The sequence below is a fragment of the Gymnoscopelus microlampas genome (genome assembly GCF_963454915.1).
Source record: "Gymnoscopelus microlampas genome assembly, chromosome: 1".
Taxonomy (NCBI): Eukaryota; Metazoa; Chordata; class Actinopteri; order Myctophiformes; family Myctophidae; genus Gymnoscopelus; species Gymnoscopelus microlampas.
In genome coordinates, this window is record NC_139962.1 from 44,597,420 (window position 1) to 44,616,022 (window position 18,603).

At 39.0% G+C, this 18,603-nt stretch overlaps 1 protein-coding gene across 1 annotated transcript; it reads right to left on the reverse strand.

Moving 5' to 3' along the window:
• Window positions 1-3,441: 3,441 nt before the first annotated feature.
• cstf3 (cleavage stimulation factor, 3' pre-RNA, subunit 3) lies at window positions 3,442-17,768 on the reverse strand. The gene is made up of 20 exons (XM_084057478.1): window positions 17,592-17,768; window positions 16,014-16,121; window positions 15,747-15,842; window positions 10,950-10,982; window positions 8,681-8,778; window positions 8,524-8,590; window positions 8,380-8,414; window positions 7,927-8,053; window positions 7,745-7,822; window positions 7,457-7,619; window positions 6,659-6,768; window positions 6,434-6,550; window positions 6,114-6,332; window positions 5,701-5,803; window positions 5,325-5,394; window positions 5,032-5,227; window positions 4,771-4,918; window positions 4,559-4,653; window positions 4,382-4,442; window positions 3,442-3,985 (listed from the first exon to the last, which is right to left on the reverse strand). The coding sequence occupies exons 1-20, from the start codon at window positions 17,616-17,618 to the stop codon at window positions 3,795-3,797; spliced, it is 2,142 nt and encodes a 713-aa protein (XP_083913604.1). The 5' UTR covers window positions 17,619-17,768; the 3' UTR covers window positions 3,442-3,794.
• Between the last annotated feature and the right edge of the window lie 835 nt (window positions 17,769-18,603).

The window sequence follows — 18,603 nt, forward strand, 5'->3', positions numbered from 1 at the left end:
CCTCTCTTCTACCGCTGTCTGCTGCCAGTGTTGCCAGATTGTGTGAGAGAAACAAGCAACCAGCTCTAGGAAAACAAGGCCAAAATAAGCAACGTAGGCCACCCACATCACATGAGCACTTTTAAACCTATGAATGCGTCGGCTTTTTGAAAATAGCTGATCTACAAGCACTTTTAAACATATATGCGTCGGCTATTTGAAAATAGCCAATGTACAAGCTCACAACGTGTCGTGAGCTTGTAGATCTGCTATTTTCAAAGATTCTTGTAATAAAATGTGGAATATTTGGAATATTTATTTTTTGAAACATTCTAACAACACAAATGCTCCTGGGCACAAAACATTTTCATGAAAATATATGAGAACCAATGGTCTGAATAATAATTAAAACAAAATTGGAGCCTAAATAAGCACGTTCACTTTAGAAACAAGCCGAAAAACCGCAACCACCAATTTGTACAAGCAACTTTACATAAAAAGAAGCCCAGAGTCGCTTATAATAAGCCGACATGGCAACACTGTCTGCTGCATGCGAGATGTTTGTGAACTGACGGCATAGGGCAGACCATACTAGTCGACAGTCAACGATAGCAAAGAAAGATCAAGAGATGTGTCATCCGTCTCCTCATTGTAATGTATGTTATGTTCTTTAAAAAAAAGTTGTGTTCTTAGATATAGACAAATAAATACATATACAAATAGACTTTAAAATGTACTAATAAATAGAAAAACACAACACTGAACTATGATTTAGAGGAGAAGAGGATGGAAAATCAAATGTTCTCTATATGCATAAGCAGGGCACAACTCAAAATCATAAAAAAATGGGAAAACACTAGTTTAATGTCTTTAGGGACAAATGTATAAAAAGGTGAGAATAAATAAAGAAAGGACTAGTGATCAGCAATATCAGTAGTTGTAGGCTGTAGAATGAAAAATAATATTAGTTTTATTATTGTCTTGTTGATGGCGAGACAACCTCTAGAAATCAACCTTCAGAATCTGGTGAATTTAGGTGTAGCCTACAAATAAAAGAAACAATTCAGGTCATACTTCCAAAACCAACCAAACTGGGTCAGATAGCCTTTTATGTCAGCCTATGACTCTACAGAGGCTGTCAGAAGCAGAGTACCCTGCAGAAGTTGGACAAATTGAGTTGTTAGTTAAGCACAAGCAAAAGCACTCTGTGTAGACACTCCTCGGACAGTCAATAGTAGGTGACAAAGAAAGCTGCTCAAACCCCCTCTTACCCACCTGGGGTTCAGCTGTAACCTTATCCACCAAATGGTCTTAGCTACACCAGCCCCCAGCCCAACAAAAAACAAACCACCAGGCTTGATAAGCTGGCAACAGGTGCAAGCTGTTCCAAAGCCCCCATCCCAAATGACACCCCCAACCCCCTGCCTGCCTGCCTGCCTGCCTGCCTGCCTGCCTGCCTGCCTGTCTTTTCATCATTGTCATTGTATGCCTAGCCAGGTGAATCAATCGTGTGTGTGTGTGTGTGTGTGTGTGTGTGTGTGTGTGTGTGTGTGTGTGTGTGTGTGTGTGTGTGTGTGTGTGTGTGTGTGTGTGTGTGTGTGTGTGTGTGTGTGTGTGTGTGTGTGTGTGTGTGTGTGTGTGATTTAGCAATAAACTTAATTTCCATCCGTAGTCCCACAAACAAATACACCACAGCAACAACATGACAATACAGAGAGAACATACAACTGCTTAAAACTAATTTTAAGGATAACCTACCATAACTAGTTCAAATCCAACAAAAAAATACACATACCTACCAAAGTCTAATACCTAAACAATAGAATATCTAAAGCCTCATTTGAAATGTCTAAGAACTCATGAAAAGTCAACGCTTTATAACAATAATGAACACACTAAGCATTTATGACTTACACGGTCAAGTGTAAATACATTGTAATCTGCTTATTACACTGTATAATTACATTTATAAGCACTTATAAGAACACTATAACACTATTAAGCCTTTTATAATTCATTATAAGGTCAAAGTGTCAGTTTCATAATCACTTGGTCGCTGGGTAGGCCTACTGACATCACAGACATTTTGGTGACATCAATGAGTGTATAATTCCCATAGTTGTAAAAAAAAAAAAAAAACAGTATTAATGTTAAATGCAGATATACTGAATATTGTTTTATTTGTTTGATTTCATTATAAGTAGCTATTATCAAAGAAGTGTGATGTTAACTCCATGCACACACACATGTAGCCTACAGTCAATGGTGCACAAAAACTAAAATATAGAAGAACTCGGTGGTCTTTTGCTCTGGTCTGTTTCTGGATTACCATTGTCGACACGCTATGGTTATGTCTCCCCCTGCTGACCGATTACCTATTTACATGAGGACCTGTAGAGGTTTGTGAGAGGGACAGTCACTACTCTCACTCAGTCAAGCTTTTGTCTCAATGTTATTTGTGATGCAATTCTGTGATATTGTCACATTTCCTTTCAAACTAATTTGGTGGTGTATGTGTGGATTTGGGACAGGTTATTAGTCAATAGTCTGGAAACAATATTTTTCTATGCTTTTTAATTATTTCCATACTTACCCAGACCTGGAAATGACTCAAATCAAATTCCACACTTGTGTAGGAACCTATGGTAGGATCCCTGTGTACAGCTCTATGCTGCTCCCTGGTGCCAGCTGTAAAACATTACAGGTGTCAAAATTCTAGAATCTTGGGAGAAACCACTGAACATTCTGGAATGAAGCTTAATGTGGTATGAAGATATAACCAGTGGTGGAAAGTACATTTACTCAAGTACTGTACTTTGGTACAATTGAGGTAATTTTTACTTTAATGGAGTATTTCCAATTTTAAATACTTTTACCCCGCTACATCTCAGAGGCAAATATGGTACTTTTACGCCACTACAAATACTTGAAAGCTAGTTGTTACTTTGTCGATTTTATTATTACAAAGAAAGCATACACTAACCACTTCATCCCTATAAAATATATACCTCGGCTATTTGAAAATCGCTGATCTAAAAGCTTACAACACGTCGCATCGACAATGCGATGCATTGTGGGCTTGTCGATCTGCCATTTTCAAAAGATTTTTAAACATTTTGAAAACTGAAATGGGACATTCTGCATATAAGAGTACTTTGTTTGGTACTAGTTTATTTTGATGCCAGTACTTTTATTCAAGTCAGTTTTGAATACAGGACCTTTGCTACTTTTAAGTAAAAGAAAACTGAAGTACTTCTTCCATCACTGATTATAAACTGGTTGAATTGGATTGTTAGTCACGGTCATGTTCAATATTTTCGTTTGTCTATCGGCCCCTTATGGACCAAATGTGCAAATAGTGTTTAATGATCCGGAAATAAGAGAAAAATAAAACATTACATGGCTGTTTGATTAGGAAATGACAAAGATGCAGAATAAATGTGACTCAAATGAAAACAGACAATATGCTTTGTTTCTTTCCCCATTTTATTTGAAGGAAATGCATTTTCTCAGTTTACCTAAAAAAAGGACTTGCACTTTGTCATCACAAAAACAACTGTGAGCCAAGATCAATGGGTTGAATTAAAAACTTTGTACAGAATCTTGTCCAGTTAAAAAAAAAAAGAAAAAGCCACAATGAACACAAAGTTTGTGTAGTCGTGTGTGTTTGTGTTGTACAAGGTTCAACAGTAAGCAGGTTCTGTCAGACACACGCACGAAGACGTAGACACGTGGTAGGTTCACCCTATACGATCACCAGGGAGGGTTACATTCCTGAAGGATTCAAGCAAACACCATGGGTGTTTTGATTGTGTTCATCGAATCCTCTTCTGCTGTCGTGCGCGGTAGATGTCATGTACAGGTGGGGCTATGGCTCCCTTTTCATCTTCCTCATCCGAGTCGGCATTGGGCCTCTTCAGTGACTTGTGGTTCTCCATGGCGCCGTTGCCCTCGCCACCTGCATCGGGCTGTCTGCCTGTGATCAGCTCCACAGCGGCCTCGCACGCTGCAAAGCACACAGAAAAGTGATTAACATTTATTATGTCATGGGGCTGACACAAACTAACATGAAAACAGAAGAGCTTTGGCTTTGACTAGTGGTTCTCAAAGTGGGGTCCCCAGCAACATTTGTTAATATAGCATCAAAATTATTTTAACCACTTTAGCCCTAAGTCAGCTATTTGAAAATAGTCATCTACAAGCTCACAATGTGACGCATCACAACGCGATGTGAGTTTGTAGATTAGAAGTGTTGAAGATTTTGAAACATTTTAACACAAATCTTGTACCCTGGCAGAATATATTTTCAGATGAGGGGCCAGCCAAATACATTAATTTGGGGGTCCTTGACATGAAAAGGTTTGAGAACCAGTGGACTAAAGGGTTGAGAAAAGCAACTTACTCTCAGGAAGTGTGCATCTCCTGAAAGATTCCATGAGCTCATCGACTTGAACAAAGGGACCCTATAGGACAGAAATAAACAGACGCCCAATTGTTGAAATTATACGGATACGCCAATGGCTTTTGCTTCTTGAAATTCATCAGCTGTTTTGCGTGCTCGGCTGTTGCAGCTACTCACCGTGAAACATGTGGGTGGAGGAAGGAGCTTCATGAGGACAACAGCAGCTGGAGGGACAGGGAAGACTCCACCAGGAACAGGGTGTAACCCTGGAGCTGTGGTTAACATCAGACAATTTCAGACATGCGAGGACAAATGAGTTAATTCTTAACTTAATTCTAGTTGTTTTTTTCTTCAATTAAGGTTTATGATCAAGCATAGGTGTTACATACGGGCAAGGTGACGGGGCTGAAAGGGGATCATCTGATTGGTGTCCGGTTTGGGGTACTCAGGTTTACGGTCTGCTTCGTCCTTAGAGGGTGCAGACGGGGTCACCACCGTCTCTGGGAGTAGTGCAGCGAGTTTGGCACGAGATACATCCTACAAACACAACAGATGACACAGGGTTATAAAAGAAAGAAAATATCTTAGCCGAAGGAAAGGCAGGACCTGTTAAACTGCCTAAAACAAAGGACTGTAGTGTGTGTACACACCTTGTATCCAAGGGCTTTCAGTTCACTGGCAGAGCAAGGGTATAGGTCCATGAACTTGTATCTGTCTACCAGCAAGGCAGTCTCTTTGCCCTCATATTCGTCCTTAAAGGCCGTGAAACGCCTGCGCTCCACTTTCAGAATACTAGCCAGGTCTCCTATGTTGCTCTCAAAGGCCAGGAACCGAGCCCAGATCTCACTGAGGGGGGAAGTGAATAAAAAGTATTAGAGACATGGATTAGCACATCAACCACACTTTAACACACACACAAAATGTATTCAATATTTGCCTTTACCCAGATTTTTCAGGCGACAAGCTTCCTGAGGTGAGGACACGCTCAAACAGTACCCTAGTGTTGTTGTCCTCTGGAGGGAGAACACAAGAGGATGGAGGAAAAGTCACTCATCAATCTTACATTTGGGAGACAAAGCCTCCTGCAAAATCTATAGCCACCACAACGTGAACAAAAGGTAAGTGAACCAAAGTTGAAACTCAAAAGTATTAATGTTATAAATCCTCTCTGCGCTCTAGCATCTATCACACTATCAATATAAGTTATACATGTACAGCAAAACTAAAAAAAAAGGTTTTTAAGGTAGCTTTGGATGCCTGACATTCCCTTTTCTACATATGTATAAACTACAGTATGAAAAGAGTCAATCACAACCTACCGTTAAGGTGTGAGAGGTAATCAATGTAGGCAAGAATGTACTCTGGAATGTCACCATATTTCTTCAAACCTAGTTCAAATATCTTGAAGGCCACAGATTTATCCTGTGAAGAGAGACGAGAGGATTTAAAGACTGATTCTAAGACAAAAAATAACCACATGAACTCTAGCATCCCTATTCTGGGGCATGTCATAATAGGCGAACATTCTGCAAAAATAACACATCTACTGTACAAGCGCACTATGCGTTGCAACGCATTGTGAGCTTGTAGATTGGCTATTTTCGCTATTTCACGTACAACGAAGTAGATAGTGCTTAAGAGGTTATGGAGGCATGTGGTTATGGCTCATTTTGTTTATAATAAAACTACATTTTAACTGATTAAGGGAGAGTGGGAGTATTTATGTCTTCACCTTGCTGCAGTAGTATTCCATCAGCGCCGCAGTTACATAGACATGGTGACGTGTACGTGCGTCCTCTCTGGCCTTCTTGAAGATGGTGCGACCCATTTTGATGCCCTCTGCCCTCCTGGCAAACTTCATGTACTGGATGTAGACCAGAGTGGGGTCGATGTCTTCAATGGCCAACAGTCGATTATAAATGCTGTGGACCTTTTCATGTTTCATACGACTCTGAGAGGAGCAGAAGTTAAAGGATTTGAAAATAAGATCAGACAAATCAGTTTACCTCTAAATTACCAATGTATTGCCGTTTGTCCAACATGTACACTCACTTCTTCATAGTCGGCAAAGGAGAAGTATAGCAGCATGTTCTTCTTCAGAAGAGTCGCAATGGCACGCTCGTAGATGTTCGCTGCCTCGTCACTAAACAGCTTGGCATTGTTCATGTCCTAAAAGCCAATAAAAAAAATAGGTTTAATTTTGAAAATTTGCAGATTGGTTATTTTGGGTGTGTGACACTTCATGCTTAGGCTTAAGATGTATTAGCATCCTCTTACCCCCTTTTCTGCCAGCAGTTTGCTGGACTGCTCCAGGTATTGTGCTGCCTCATACCATACATCAGGATGGTGGCCCAGCACAAGAAGGCACTGCTCATAGGCAAACATCACTAGAACACAAGATGCAAACAAATGTTGAGATGGCTGCGCTGAATATACCAAGATATATTCAATATTATGCAAGACCTAGTGACAGTCACAGGCTGTTGTTTGGCCAACGCCGAGTCTTAAAACATGTAATAGACTTATGAAAATAACTGAGGCTTGGGAGGAAGGAGCACAACTGATCAGACCATACTAAAGTTGCCAAGTTCTATAAATACAGACTGGACCTATTCCCATTTGTGGTTCAGACTTTCAAATCCCTCCTACACTTAGTCTCAAGCCTTCTCTCTCCCCCTCTGGGGGGGCACAAGGACTCCAGGCCAAAGTATCCAGTCTCAACCCCATCTCATCTCACTCCAAAGAATCCAGAGTCAACCCCCATCTCATTCCAACTAAACCAACCGACTGACCAACTACCTAACTGAACAACCAACCAGCTTCCCTCAAACCATAGACCACATATATTGATAGGTTTTTCAGCCTATTCTGTATCATGAATCCAATTTCCAGCCTATTCTATACAACCACAATGAAAAACTATGTAAAGAAATATAAAGTTGTGGTCCTGGCCTCATGAATTACAGCAATATCCTCAGCTTGTCTGCACAAATGTAAAAGATCTACATCTGTCTGCCTTTCCACTGTATTAATACAGAATTATGTGCTTGGTCTATGGACTCCATAACAGGTCACCTCTCTTTGTAATTAGGGTCTGGTCTTCTGTGCGCAGTGGGTTGCTTTTTTCCCATTGGATGTACTTCTTCCACATTTCTACTTGTTGGGCCTCCTGAGGAGAGTTCTGGGGTGGCACTGAGGGTGCATTCCTGTCCAGACCCTTCATCACAGTTTCATACTCCTGCATTACATACACCACACAACAGTCCAAGATTAATTTACAGACACATGAACGAAACACAGATTTGTTTAAGATTCAAAACTGATGATTTATTTATTTTTTGCCACTCCACCGCTACATCTCACCTTTGCCACTCTCCTGGCATTCATGTAGTCTCTACTGCGATCTTCAATCATCTTCTTTGCAAGGTGCACATTGATGCCCTGTTCAGAAAAAAAACATAAGTCAGCGTGAAAGACCACTCATATTTTTATGAGTATAAATTCAATAAACATAAATGGGTAATTAAGGCGTCCATGTCCATCACCTCCTCATATTTACTATAATCTCTCCACAGCTGCTCGATGTTGATCATGGGGTTCACACAGCCCCTCTGGTATACCCTCCGCACTGCTGTGATTCGCTGGTTCTCTGCGTAGGAGCCCACCGCTTCACTAATAGGACACACAATGAAAGAACCTATAATTAAACACTGGCTCACTCCGTTCATATCACACTGAAACAAGTGCATCATCGCTTTCGGTCAGAAACCTTGTATATCCAAAACCGTTACTTTTCAGAAAATAGTATTTGGGTCATGTTATTATAGCCAAAAATGTAAAGCAATGATATTCTGAAATGGCTAAAATAGCCTCCATAGGACTCCGTAGTGACCTTGTATATCCGCTATTTTTGCGGGACACTTTGTCATACGTTGGAAGTATAAAATAGGGCATTCATTTAAGAGGGGACTTTTTTAAGAAATGCATATTCTGCTTACACTCCTTTGAGGAAGTTGATGTAGTCCACCCAAATCTGTGAGATAAAATAATAACTGTTAGGTGACAGCAGCAGCGAGCTGAATAAGCATATTTTATCATTTCACAGTACCATGATGACAAAAAAATACCTTAGTAAGACTTACCTGGTAAGACATGATTTCCATGCCAATCTTATCGAGGGCAAAGTCATACGCCTGGGCCATCTTTTCTCTAGTGGGCAAAAAGAGTTTAGACTGGAGTACATTAAGTGATTAATTTGTCATAATTTTCTTTCAAGGGTAATTCAATTCAAAATCATACTTGTAGCTTGGCAGCTTCCCTTTGGTCTCTCGGACATATGAGAGGTAGCATTTCCACAGGTCAATGTGCAGGACTTTCATTAGGCATCTCTGAAACAGCTAGAAAGGGGAAAGTGGAAAGCTAAGAGTGACTGTACTTAAGGAACTATATAAAAAGGATTAAATGAATAATAATTAAGCGCAATCACACATGACAGCAGTGAAGGAGTGTGTTATGTGAATGAGTGATGTTATTGGCTGAGCAAGATGTAGGGGGAGGCAATGCCTGGTGGGTAGTTGCATTTTGAGAAATTATACTAATAATAGATTGTAAATGTGAAAAAGACACAGTCAAGGCAAATTGAAATGCCTCTTCCTAACACTATGAAACTATTCTATGAAAAGATAGAGCGGATACATTATTTGGGTCCCAAGATTGTGAGACAGTATACAGTTTAGATCCTTCTCTTTCACATAAACAGATATGGTCAATTGAACAAAATAATTCTTGTTAAATATTTTAAATATATTCTGAAAAAGCTCAGTTCAAAAGTACAACTACAAACAAACTGCAAGTATTGCCAAGTCTAAGTTATTACAAATTACTGATTCTAAGCTACAGAACTAAAATGAAATAAACAAGTCTGCCCACACAAACATCTAGTTCTGACTCTTGATTGTGGCCTTGACCTTTTTGGACCCAACTTTAATCATCTCTTCGGGGCAGCCTACTGATCAGTCTCAAAGTTTGATGGAAATCTGCCAATCTGTTCTCAACTTTGACAATGACCTTTTCAGCCCAGGCGAAATTTGTTATAATTTCTTAAGTGTGGCCTACCGTTTCATCTTTCAATTTGAAGAAAAATCTGTTCCAATTATTTTCAGTCATACCTTGATAACACAAAAGTTCATAATCTCTTCGAGGCAGCCTACTGATTATTCCCTACCAAGTTTCATGAAATTGTGTCCCTCCAATCTCAATCTTGCTAACAAAGAGATTGATGATTGATTTACTGCAGATATTCCCGATTATCATACTGAAGTAATATCTTTTTCCTTCAAATTCAGATTAGCCAATTATTTGTACTCTTCTGGCTCACCTGCCAGTAAGGAGCCTTCCCTGCGAGGTCAAAGGGCGCCTCCGTCCTACTTCTCCAGTTAAACACCCTCCGCTGACAGATGCCGCCACAACCCATAGGAGCTGCTAGCGCAATGACCAAGACTGCCCTCCCCACCAAGCTATCCCTCACCCTAACACAGCCAATTGTGTTCATATACTGTAAACGTTCATCCAAGCGTGAAACGTGGATCTATCGCGGTGGATTCAAATCTCTAGACTCCGCGGTGGTGGACAGGTACTTTACCCCTACACCACTGAGTGCTCTTTAATCTAGCATTTAACAATGATTTCACATTGTCTTGGCTTTTTATAATTCTCCTATTTATTAATTTATTCTTTAATTTGAACTTGTATTATTTACATATTGCTTGTTAATACATTTAGTATTTTTGCCTTTTCTATGGGCTGTATGTAAAGTGCTGACAAAGTTAATATAAACACTCAATATGGTACCCGTGTTGAGATGCATTTTATTCAGTAAAACTGTAAACAGATTCTCAATTTTTATATGGGGATGTTGGTGTTAATGCAAATAAATTAACAGCATGTTCCTCCTTAGCATGAGATTTGGACAGGTTTGAAGGCTGTAATTCTGAACAGTCTGGAAGTAATTCAGTTATATTACATAATGCTGAAGTGTACTGACAGAATCCACTAAATAATCCACAAAAATAAAGCAGACCTATATTACCATTCAATTAAGCCAGACTTGAAAACGGTAAATGGAACATCTTTCAACAATCTGAGATTAGACTTGGTATGTTCTATGTTAGGGGGTGCCCTTCATGTTGCTCAGGCCATACGGTATGTTTCTACGGTTGAAATGCTTAGGTATCATTACTTTCAACTGTAGGGGGAGATGTTTAGATCATTTTGCACTCTGATCATAATCAATTAAAGGGCAACATATTTTAGAAAATGGTAAAAGAAAAGCCAGACATTTAGAAAAATCAATCATTATGAGTGTAGGTAGGCCATTGGGCCACATCAACGAAGTGTTCTGTGGGTGGGCATTAAGCTTTCATTGATTAGACTACCGGTAGTTATAATCAGTGACTAACTAAATTAAGAGAGACATCAGAAAGTCCTGTGAGAGAGGCTGTAGATGTTTTGATTATCAGTGAAACTAGGTATTCGTAGCTAATGAGAGGACTTGGGTGTGATGACTTACCTTCTCTACTTTGTCATAGTTTTTAGCCTTGATCTGTGAATAAGAGTGTAAATGCATGTTAATTCAACATCTTCTTAACCAACGGCTTATATGAACATGCATTCATGCACACTTCCCAACTCTCTCACACACACAAAGCCTTATAAGATCAACAAAGTGAATTTCACACAAGAATGACAAATGTCTTTTTTTATGTTGAGGGGTTTATTCTCTTTGCATTTGTGCCAAATAACCTACAATTTTAAACACCTCTTGTCATGTGTTCCAGAAACAAATCCTGTGCAAAGTTTGAAATAAAGAACATTAAACATATTGAGTATAATAATACAATAATAGGCCACTCAAACAGAAAAAAGCTCTTCACAGCCTCCTTTCAGGTTGTTTCCTTAGTAAGTTATTGCTATAATAAAGTCTCTCTGCTTCCTCCTTATGGTACTATCCAATGCATACAGGAAAAGTGTTCCTACCACACAAGAAGACCACAAGGAAACCTGTTGGCCAATACCACACAGGCGGTGTATATGGGTAGAAACGTTAAACTACTGTAACCGTGTTATACAATTGTGGCCTAACTCTGAAAAACGAATACAAATTTAAGCAGGTTAGGAGGACAGGGTCATGCAGATTCCATGGCCAGGAAACCTCTCACAGTAGCTGCCCAGCGCTTTGCTGTCGATCTCACACCGATCAATAGAAACGGCAATTGTAAAAAGTTACCCTGTTAAATTGCTACCAAAGCAATAAAATGTGTATTTAGGAAGCCACTATTGGAAGATATACCTGGTTAGAAATGTCTAGATCAGAAATTAAGACAAATCATATTTTACCAACTACACTTAACATGTTCATTGGAGCTACAAGAACCAAATTGATACCTACAAAACAGCGCAATATCTGTAAATGTATATTTACAGATGAATAGCATGCTATTAAGGTCAATAGCAGTATCTATAAAATAAATGGCAGCGTTTGAAGATGTATCGCACTGGTAGTATGAGAACCTTTCCAAGGAGACATTTTAAGTTAAGTAGCCAAGACAAACAAAAAGTTTCTAAAACCTGACATTGTCCATATACATTTAATGTGCCAGTCCTCACAAAAGTACAACCTAGTTACATTGCCTTACAATGTTGCCTGTGTACCAGGCCCCCAATAAGCAAATGGAAAAGAAAAAAAGTTCCACAAATGAAATGCAAGTCTTGACCATTTATTGAGATGAATCAACAAAGGTTTGACATTTACCTACATAGAATATTGTTACCCTGAATTAAATATCGAACCCTGCAAAGTCACAAGATCATAATAGCTAGATCTTGATTGAATAACAATGCCTCCCTCTGAGTATTGGAGGAAATGCTTTTTTTCTGAAACAAATGATGTGCTTGTCAAACAATAAACCAGCCTGTCCTACTCAAAAACACACCACAGACGTGAGTGGGACAAAAGCTGAAGTGACTTTCAGGTAAATCACTTTTCTGGAGAAAGCCAAATTGGCCTAATGGTATATGGATTAAACTGAGTCAGTGCACATAAGGACACATCTGCCTTTATAAAGCAATGCCACAGATGCAATAATTCAAAATGCAGTTTCTATGGTTACATGTTTTATTACACAATGTTAGCAAATCACTCTGCAAAGCATGGGGTTGCGATATACACAAAAGGCTCAGTGCAATGCAAGCTTTTCTAAATGCTACTGCTACCAACATTTCTTAGAAGAGGAAAATGAACTATATAAATTTAAGCCAGAAAGACAGAATTTTGCACAGGATTAGAAGGAATTTACTGACCCTAAATAAAGCATATTGCTCTACAATGAAGCCAACTAAATGCTAACCTAGGTTTAGATAAATCAGATGGAAATCTGCAAATAGAATTGTTGCAATCCCAAAATGTTCATGTTTGCAGACTAACGACCATATCTTCAGGAAAGTGTGCACAACTATCATCAAGAGATAACCACGAAATACAGCATAAATGCTTTCAAGTTGCATCAATAACAAGTCCAATTCAATATATTTGGTGCACCTAACAATAAGTTGTTAATCAAGTCAATTCTGCTGAGAAATGGCAGAAAAATAGGTCTTCATATTGGGTAGTGCTGAATACACTATCACTTCCATACATGGCATAATACATGTATAAATCAATTGACCAAATTGAAATAAAATCAAAGATTGGCTATAAATATGGCCTGATGAACAAGATTATCCACCAAAGATGGGGCTGAGAGAGAAGAAAAGTTAAGTCTTGGTGAAATTAAACCTGCAATCTAATGTCACTTCTGGCATGCAATCTAATGTCACTTCTGGCAATCGAAACAGTGTCTCACTGTATGCGATGCCATTCTAGGACAGCACTTAAATACACAGCAAAATTCCAATATTCTTTCTTATGGCAATCTCACATCACAGGGTTCAGATATGTATCACTACGGAAAACATGGAGGAAACAAAGAAAATCAGTCTTGGGGTGCCTATTGCAGTTGATTTTTATTGTCTACTTTTAATTGTATCTGAGACAGTACAGTAAAAGATATATGGAATCCTCCCATTTCATGAATTTATAGGACAATGTGGGCTTTCACAGTCAATGGACTGTTAATCAAATGTAATCTGGTCAAAAAGCTAACTATTGTATAAAAGGTATAGATATTAACAATAACTTCAGTATCCCCATTCTGGGCATGTCATAATAGGCAAAATATTCGGCAAAAATAGCACATCTACAAGCTCACAATACACCGCACTGTGAGCTAGGCTATTTTCTACAAAGATTTGGTGTGTAGACCAGGGGCGGGGGAAAAAAAGATGGGGACCAAGACAAGTATAGATGGGGGGGGGGGGGGACCCCAGTCAAATAATGATATAGGGTTCAAGTGGTTAAGGAAGGGGTCATGTGCTATGCTTGTTTGCATAGTACTTACCAAAATAAAATGTAAGTGAAAGGGGCCATGTACTAAGCTTGTTCACATACTTACCAAAACAAAATGTATTAGGGGAACTGACTGTTATACTCCTGATATTAATCATTTGTTGGTTCCAATAATTTGCTGGCGTTACCTGCAGGTAATGGCAAGATTTGCTTTGACACCTGTTGGGATAATGGTAGCTCTGGTCCACAGCGTTAGGGAGCGCTCCACAATATGCAACTGTACATGTATTTTCCTCATTGAACAGGAGAACAGCATCTACACTTAAGTAAAACAAATAAATAGAGAATTTACTTTAGCTACTCACCGAAAAAAGAAAAACGACCACTGAAAACATAGGGGGAAAGAAATGCCTGTTGATGGCATAATTGAGTGAATCAAAAGTTTCTCCGTCCGGTGGATCGTTTTATTTTCTGGCTAAAACGTGGATTTTACAGAAAAAGTGGGTGTGAGTTTTCCCACCGTGGAGAAAAGGCTTTCAACAATCAAAGACAGTCTTTTTTTCGGTGAGTAGCAAAGGTATATGCTTTACTTTAATGTAGACATTAATCCCGTTCAATGAGGAAAATGCAGTCGGATAGGAGGAACTCCTAAGGCTATAGGCCAGAGCTAGTGATACAGCTAGTATTTAAGGTTATCTGAACTGCAAAAAGGGAAAGGGGATGATTTGAGTGAGTTTCTCTGGAGGAAGCTAGGCTAGCGAACTGTACCAACATGGGTGCTCAGCTAGTTAATGCAGTCCATGCTAATTGTGAGCCTGGGTTTGAATTTGACCCCTTGTCTTACAGCTCTTATTTCTCTGCCCTAGGTCATCTCTCTACCCTGACCTACCTGTAGTAAGCATTAAAAAATAATCCCAAAAATATATCTTAGCTTCAGTCTATTATATTCTCCAAAACGTGCTTGGTGAACCTCACTCTGTAGCCTGCATTTAGTCTAAATGTCTGGAGGAATGGGGCATGTGTCACTGCTGAGAATACAAACAATTAATGACTCCTAAACCTTTGACCAAACCCTGTGTGAATTTACGGTTAATAAAAAGAACTGCTGTATATTCTGAGTTATGATTCAGAATTTCTGCTGGGGAATAGTCTCAATAAATGCACTCATGGAAATTAAATAATGAAAATGCATAACAGTGCAAAAGAAAAGCAAACACCATCAATAACTGATGGTATGGGGAGAAAAGATGGGGGTGAATGAATCTTTTGTCATGTAATAATTTGGTGGGGTGGGGGGCTGACTCAAGTGAGTTGGCCACAAAGAAAAAACCTCAGCTGTCTTTCATAGTGTATTTGTTTTAAACAAAAATTACCCCAAAGAAATGACACAGGAGGCAATAAATAGACACGACAAGTGAATAAAAGGCTAATGCACTCCAATACTATTAAAATAGTTTTAATACTGTTGCAGATCAAACATGCAACAAATGCACTTTACCCCATTTAAAATAACGGCGCATATATGTATTTTAAAACCCAGGAACAAAAGCAGACTTTTTGAAAAAGAAGTCATTAGAGCTCATTTTCCCTTTCTTGGCATTTAAAGACACAATCCTTATTTCGCCTACCATATTCAGATCACACTCAAGGTTGTTTTTAGACATTCCATTGTTTGGTTTGTTTTTTGTTGTTTTTAACCCACTCAAATTAACTTACCAATTGCAGCTGCATATCTCTACTGTGATATCTATAGGCTATAGCAAAAATATGTATTCAACACTGTCCCAACTCATTTGTTGAACTTTAGGATTGTGGCTCTAAATTTCAGTCAATTTTGAAACATTTTGTTTGTGTGAAAGTCACATTGTTGATCATGTTAGAAAAATGCCCAGCCATGCACACAAAGAAATAAAAGATATTAACCTCAGCCTCAATGAATAGTTTCCAGAATCTGCCAGAACTTGGGAACTGGGTGACAAGACGCTCATATGTCTTCCTTGCTTTATCTATTGGTTGGTTCTGAAGAATGAGAATGCATTTACATTTATACTAGTTAACAAAAGGATAAAACACTCCTCCTATATGGAAAAGGATGTCATGTTTATAACTTTTTAACCATAACCAGTCCCACCCTCCACCCTTGTCCCAATGTTATACAACCCCTAGGAATGCAACCCTGTGTCACTAAACCTGTGCTTCTCGAATCAGAATGCTCCATGCGTCAAGGTCATATGGATTTTCTTCCAACTTCTTTTCAGCCTTCTTCACCTTCTCTGGAATATACTCTGCTGCAGCAGCCTACAAGAAAACAAATTCACAGGGCAGAAATATACAGTTAACAAATGCACTTTAAATGCCATTTAGAGTAGAATGCCCACTTTCTTCTTGGAACAACCATAAAGCTGATGCGACAATAAGAAACCAGACAATGAAATCAGTTTGCACACAGACTTTGGGGCAAGGCAAGTTTATTTATATAGATGGTATAGAACATTTCATACACAAAAAGCAATTCAAATGTGCTTTACATAAGTCAAACAGGGCATTTAAAATCATACAAATACATAAATAAAAACATAAGAAGACCTTGAAAAGGATTGTAGGATGAAATGTTTTAATAAAGGCCGACTTGGAGCTTCTTCTTTTTTTGCCTGTATGTAAATGTAGTTATTGTTGGCACATAACTAAAAGCTGCCTAGTGTTTCTTTATTCTGGGAACAGTCAATAGACCGGTCCCATACAACCTGAGACTCTGATGGTTCATAAAGTAAAATAAGTCTGTAATGTATGATGATGAGATAGATAAGATGTATTATGTGGCCATAAATCATTCAGTGAATGATTTAAAGACAATCACCAATATTTTAAAAACAATCTAACTCATTGGAAGCCAGTGCAAACAAATCTGACATTTGGGTGTAATGTAGACTGGGATCAATTTGTTTGCAGGTAGTTGGTGGCTGATCGATCTGGAGCTCTCTAGATCGGATATGGAAACGGCGCTTACATGTGTATGGCGGGCTCATGATCGGATCAGGATGCAGAGCAGTAAATAGAAACCAGGCTTTCCACAGGTACTGCGGAAAGCCTGGTGAGGCGAGGTCTCAGGTTATGAGTTCTGCTTTCTTAATGTTAGACCCGACTGTGTCTGGACCTCTAATAAAGGAGCTGCATCTGTTCTGACCTCAAGCGTGTAAGACAAACTGGCACAAAAAGGCAACAAACTGATCCATGCAAAAACAAGGCCTTGGACAACATGGAACTGATTTAACCATTAGAGGATATAGATAAAGTAGTATTTTAAACAGCAATGCTTAAGAAGTACACGCTTTAAGAAAAATAGTAAAATTGCATTGCTTTGAGTTTAACATAAGAAATACAATAGAGTGTATGCAACCTTGTCTGTTTTCTTGATTGTAACCCAACAGAATATTCAAGTTAACCGTAGCTAGTTAACGTGGGTGAAAGGTTAGCCAACCAGTGACAATGTATTTCGACGTGTTGCACCTTCGTCTTAAAACGTGTCAATGTAGGCCTACTCTACGTCATGTTTTTGGAATAACTCGACTGCATGACGTGGTTAACTGATATATACACCCAAATAGCAAACGAGTCACTCTGAACTTTTGTAGATTTCTGCAGTGCTTTCCTGCTAAACAAGCTAACGTTAGCAGCGTGGGGCCTGCAGACTGCACTGCAGTACTAGAAGCGTTTCAATGTGATAGCTCTTCAGTTAGCATGTTTATGCTAAGCGTTCCAATTGCCTACCTGGTCGGCTGCTACTTCGGTGGACATGGTTGGGGGAGAATTATCTAGATGCAATTGCAACAGGACGTAAACACAATAATATGATAATAATATAATATTCTAAAACGGCTAAGAAATCGGCATATCTTCAAGACGACGGGGTTTTGGCAGGCGGGCGCTCAGTCACTGGCCGTTCTCTCAAAATGGCGAAAAAATGGTTTACTTCCTCCTTGTTCAGAGCCAGGCCAAATTTAAACGTCTTTCAGCCGCTAGTGGAGCTATTGAGCAGGTTGGAACCTCCGTAAGCTTTGTAAGGTAAGGTAACAGGATAGGTGGCTATGGACCATATGGACCAGAGCTAGGTGGTGGGTGGACACTAGGGACATCTGGGCACCTCGATGTAAAATTGCCTATTTTGTCCAAAATGGAATAAAATAGATAATTGAAAAAGTATACATGACTAGAACATTTCTACAATTGCTACAAAATCTGTATATCCAGTCATTTTGGGGCATAAACAAGAAGTTGAAGGATAAATGTATAAGTCTGATAATGGTGTACGGTGCATGTGCATGTTCACATCATGTATACTTTACATTACTTAAGACTATTTTTCAAATATATATTTTTTGTACATTTTCCACAAAATAGCAAATTTTACATCGAGGTACCCTAGTGCCCACCTATCCTCTATCCGTTTTTTTTTGTTGGTCAAAATAAGTATTAAATAACTCAATATTCTGATAGTCCTCATTGATATAGAGTGTTAGTTCAGGAGTCTCCCTGTCTTTCCAGCTCTTCAGTAAACATAAATAGCATTTTCAGGTCAGGAGGATACCAATTGTATCCAATCAGGAGAGAGAACACACACAGGATACAGATTAAACAAGTGAAATTGGAAGTGATGACACAAAGAAATTAGACAATTGAAGCTGATAAATTGGTGCTGTCTCCTGATTGGCTGAAAAATTGCAATCCCCTGAAAATGTATTTTCTGTTTATTAAAGAGGTCAAGAGACAGGGAGACCCCTGT